Source organism: Chrysochloris asiatica, unplaced genomic scaffold (assembly GCF_000296735.1).
Source record: "Chrysochloris asiatica unplaced genomic scaffold, ChrAsi1.0 scaffold00170, whole genome shotgun sequence".
Lineage (NCBI taxonomy): Eukaryota > Metazoa > Chordata > Mammalia > Afrosoricida > Chrysochloridae > Chrysochloris > Chrysochloris asiatica.
The window spans coordinates 5,793,961-5,799,438 of record NW_006408688.1 but is presented as its reverse complement, the minus strand read 5'-3'; the positions used below and the strand labels follow the sequence as shown (position 1 = coordinate 5,799,438).

The 5,478-nt window shown below is 35.1% G+C and overlaps 1 protein-coding gene across 1 annotated transcript in view; it reads right to left on the bottom strand.

The window, feature by feature from the left end:
* Window positions 1-2,325: 2,325 nt before the first annotated feature.
* The window catches only part of GLIPR1L2 (GLI pathogenesis-related 1 like 2), a gene marked incomplete at its 3' end in the record, with an annotated part of 69,112 nt that continues 65,959 nt past the window's right edge, over window positions 2,326-5,478 (bottom strand). The window contains 2 exon segments of the mRNA XM_006878258.1: window positions 2,326-2,660; window positions 2,743-2,769. Of these exon segments, the coding sequence (XP_006878320.1) occupies window positions 2,326-2,660; window positions 2,743-2,769 (362 nt within the window).

Genomic DNA, 5,478 nt, shown 5'->3' with positions numbered 1-5,478 from the left:
ATATAATGAATATGAAGGTAAATAAATAAGTATTATTACTAGGGTTACACTTCATACATGAATGGGGAATTTGAACTGCCAACCTTCGGGTTCACAGTTCAGTGCTGATCCTGAGAGCTGGAAATACCACCTTTAGAAATGTATAGACATAGAAGATATGTCAAGAAACAATAGCCTCACATTTTGATATTTTTTGTTTAACAAAGATTTCCATGATTTTGTAGCAATACTTTTTCTTACTTGCAAATAACTATGATTATTGTACAGCATGTTGTTGTTGTTAAGTGTGGTCTAGTTAGTTCACAGTAAAGCATACAGGGGTTAGAATTATAAAAACTGTTCAGCCATAATTAAACACCTGGAGGGAATGAGTCACTGGGTCTGGGGACATCAAGGTCAACTGACACAACAGTTGGAACATAGTCCAACAAGACAGTGTTCTACATCTTATTCTGATGAGTAGCGACTAGGATCTTAAAAGCTTGTAAGAAGCTATCTAAAGTGCAACTATTGGTCTCTCCCCACCTGGAACAAAGAAGAGAAGAAAACCAAAGTTTCATGGAAACAATTAGTATAAAAGACTGATGAACCATGCAAACCCAGCCTCCAGTCCCAGAAGCTACCGCTGACAACACTCTGAAAAGCATCGCATTAGGAGGTTCTGGATAGAGTGAGAGAAAAATATGGAACAAAACCAAAAATTATTCAAAAAATGAGTAGCCTTATTGATCTGACAGAAACTGATGGAACCCCTGAGACTATGACCCTTTAAGTCACTCCCATGTCTCAACTTTCAGCTAAACAATTGTTATTGTTGTTATGTGCCCGTGGAGTCAGTTCCAACTCAATAGGAATGCCTATAAAGGGAGCAATAACACCAGGGATGTATGTACTCCCTAGAATAACCAGCTATAGGAGATTAAATGACAGCTTTGAGGGGGATAAACTCAGAGAGCAGGCAGGGATAGTAAAGCATGAATGGAAATAGTAAACACAGGGAGGAAACGGGAAGAGTGCTGATACATTAACTCACACAGAGAAGTTAAATTGTAAAGATTGTAATCAATGTCATGAATCTAAATGTGTATGAATTATTGAATGGAAAATCAATTTGCTTTCTAAAAAGTTTTTTTTTGGAAAATAAATACAATCACTGTAGAGAACCAGCCCTTACCTCTGCTTACAGTTTACTCAGGAGGCTGAGTAGAAAAGACGTTGACTTCATAGGAATGAAAAAAAATTAATCTCCCAAAAGCAGACTTCTTGAAGAAAAAAAAGTGACAAACAAGTAAAATGAAATAACAGGAACACATCACACACTTCAAAGCTCTCAAATCCCAAGATGAATGTCCAGGAGTTTTTCATATAATTCTCATTTCGTCCCATTTTAGAGCAGACTTTTAATGTAATATTGGTACAATTAAAGAACAACAGAGTCAATAAATAGAGATAGAGTTAATAACATTTAATGCATTTTGTCAGGCTAGATATTTTTATTCAGTTCATTTATTAGTATTACAAGTGGTAAGTAGTTATTTATCTTACTAATTCATGCACTAAAATTGCACATATTGTAAAACTCTAAGTTTTATTCAAAAATTTGTTTTATTTTATCACATAAATTTAAAAGCAGCCAGACTGCTCAATCACAACCATGGCACCAACAGATTATATAATTAGTAAACAATTACAGCAAGGCTTTAATGATATATTAAATAAGAAGTAGAAATTATAAATTTGTTTCCTAATAGGAAGTACATATTTGAAACACATATACCAGAGAAATAATGATACTAGATGCCTTGATATTACATGGAAAATACCTCCACCACCACTAATAATAACTATGATAATAATATAAACAAAACCAATATTGAATAAATATTGATTAAATGGTTGTTTTGAACCATAACTGTTCTAAGTGCCTTATATATATAATCTAGTACTAAAAAATTTACTAACTCATTAAAAAACAGTGAAAACAGAGATATGAACATATTTATAAAATAGAAATCCCCTTTTTAACAGGATACAATTATGAAAGATTAAGATTAATGTTTCTATTTTACATCTTTATCTACATGTCCAAAAGTTTGCAATCCTTACTATACAGTACATGGCTTCTTTTTGCTTGCTAATTTTTCCAATTTAAATGTGTTGAATAGATCTAATAATGAGAAGGGAATAAAAGGTATTGCAAGAGTGGCTTATATGTGTATTGGTTAAATCTCAGTTTTTTTTCATTATTATTTTGGATTTTTTGTATTATAATTTGGCTTATGTTAGTGGTCAGTCTTCCCCCTCCTCCTCCTCTTCAGGCTTGTCTTCTTTTTCCTCCTTTTCTTTCTCTTCTCTTTCCTCCTCTTCTTTCTCTTCTCTTTCCTCTTCCGCTTCCCTCTTCTCTTCCTCTTTCCCCTTTTTTTCTTTCACTTCCTTCATTTTCTGTTCCTTTGACTCCCTTTCTTCCTCTATTTCAGATTCATCAGGGGTAAATGTCATCTGTTGTTCCAATAAGATATTTGGAAAGCGGTACTGTATCATCAAAACTAGTATGGTACTCAGTATAAAACACACTAGTCTCAACAGTAAAATAAATATGCAAAGTGGATCACACACAATTGGCCTGGGCACTTCCCACTTTGGATACCAAAATCGATAATCTGTAAATAAAGAAACAATTGAAAACTAGAGTTCACACAGAGAAGTTCAATTGGTCAAGAAATAAAGGAGAACAATACATACATATGACTTCATCACGATCCGCATTACCTAGAAAGAAAAAGAAAGCTCTTGAAGAATTACATAACATTTCTTATTATTCTAGAATATAAGGTAATTTTGCCAACAACAGAGTCATCCTTCTCCTACTTCCCAGGCAACATGCAATCATCTTTGATGTACCCCTGCCAAACACTAGTCAACTGGAAAGTGCAATCACTCTCTTTTAGTACAAGTTACCTTATCTGCTAAAGGAAGCATCAAAGTACAGTAGTGAGAAGATACAGATTCTAGTACTAACTCTGCCTCTAAATGATTGTGTCATCTTATATGCATTCCTGCCCTCTAAAGTTTGTGTTAGCTCCAACATTTTAGGATTCTACAATATCTCCTTTTTTTTTTTTTTTCTTCCCCAGATCACTTAAAATTAAGCTTCTGAATCTACTCACTTTCCTCATTTAATAATTTTCAGAAGCTTTCAGTTGCTATTCATTTGCTGCTCTTCATTTCCTAGACAGCAACATTAAGTTTATAGTGTGGCATTTATTATTTTTAGTATCTAGCCCAAAGCAATTAGAACAGTCATTTAGGAATTGAATTCCCTTTCTGTTTCCACCTGGATAGAGAGGCTCAGTACAATCATTCCGATCTTCCACTAATAAGGCAAATGAATTCTCACACATTGAGAACCTAATGACATAGGCTTTGTCTTATAATGATATTATCCATGGGGGAATTTTTAGAACTCACTATCTAGGAATCTTGGAGATAAACGGACCTTCTGTGGATCTTAAAGCTTATTTCAGTCTTTCATGTGTTATTAGAGACTTCATATTTTACGTAATACATTCTGCTTTAAGGCTTTTTTGTAAAAAAAAATCCTTCACTACAAGGTTTGTAGCATTTTCTATATAGTATTCTGTGCATGTATTTGTACCATAATACAGGAATGCTGTATTTAGTACATGTCTTCTTTGCATTTGTTGACATTTCTCATCATAGATTTTCACTGATTATATCCTTTTACTTGTGCAATTAAAATATTTAAATATATTACTTACTGATGAATATTAAATACTATAGCCTTCAGTATGGATTGTATCTCAACGTAAAGAAACAAAAATCCTCACAAGTGGACCATAAATAATATGATAAACAGAGAAAAAACTGAAGTTGTCTAAGACTTCATTTTGCTTGAATCTACAATCAACACTCAGAGAAGCAGCAGTCAAGAAAGCAAGACATATATACAGTATTAGAAAAATATGCTGCAAAAGACCTCTATAAGTGTTAAAAAGCAAAGGTATGTGCTTGAAGACTAATGTGTGACTAACCTAATCCATGGTATTTTCAACCACCTCTAAAGCATGTGAAAATTCGACAATGAATAAAGAAGACCACAGAAGAATAAATGCATGTGGATTATGGTGTTAGAGAATATTGAAACTACCATGGAGTGCCAGAAGAAGAACAATAAAAACAACTGTGTTGGAAGAAAGAAGTATAACCAAAATGCTCCTTAGAAGCAAGGATGGCAAAACCCCACCTCTCAGTCTTTGGACTTGTTATCAGAGGGATTAGTCCTCAGAGAAAGACATCATTCTTGGTAAAATGAAGGATCAACAAACAGAGGCAGACACATTGCAAGACAAATTGATACCATGGCAGCAACAATGGGCTCACATATAACAATCATGAGGCTGGCCCAGGACAGTTGTGCAGCATAGGGTCACTATGAGTCCGAACTGACCCAACAGCAGTTGACCTAACAACAACAGATCTCTATTGTTTATCAGTCTTAAATATTATCTTTTTTTCTCCTGGCTATAAAAATTGGATAAATAAGCATGTCCCGATTTTTATTACTTACATCCTTTTTGATGTTGCCAAAATTACTTTCATTTTGTTTTTTAACTACACTCATCAGATTCACTTTAGTATTACTCTATCAGTTACAAAGATTCTTTGCTTAGTATTAGTTCTTTTGAATCAATTTTTCTATTCTTCTCTCTTTTTTGTTTGGTGAAGGCCATGCTCTAAGAATTTATTTAGTAAGTGCTCATAAGAACTGTATACCACGAGTTACCACATGTTCAGGTTTATTTAACTATTCTTTAGTATTAGGTTTGTTGTTGTTACTGCTGTCAAGTTCTGACTCATAGAATCCCTTATGTAAAACAGAAGGAAACACTATCCAGGCCTGTGCCATTCTCACAAAATGGTGTTGTTGCCATGGGGCCAATTCAACTTATAGAGGGTTTTCCTCATTTTCCCGGACCCTCTACTTAACCAAGCATGATGTCCTTGTCTAGGGACAGTCCTTCCTGATAACATCTACAAAGTATGAGAGACCAAGTCTAACCACCTTGTTCCCAAGGAACAGCACAGCTGTACTTCTAAAATAGATTTGTTTTTCTGGTTGTTGTTGTGAAGTGTTGTCAAATCAGTTCTGACCCACAGCAACCCGTGTAGGGTTTCCAAGGAACAGCTGGTGAGCTTAAACTGCCAACCTTGCAGTTCAAATGGCTTTTCAGTCTGGCGCATTAACCCACAGCACCACATATTCTTGACCAGCAGCATAGATGTTGCTGTTGTTGTCAGGTGCCATCGAGTCGGAACCGACTCATAGCGACCCCATGCACAGCAGAATGAAACAATGTCCGATCCTGGGGCAACCTCACTACCGCTGCCACACTTGAGTCCATCAATGATGCAACCTGGCCAATCCATCTCGTTAGGGGTCTTCCTCTTTTTCTCTGA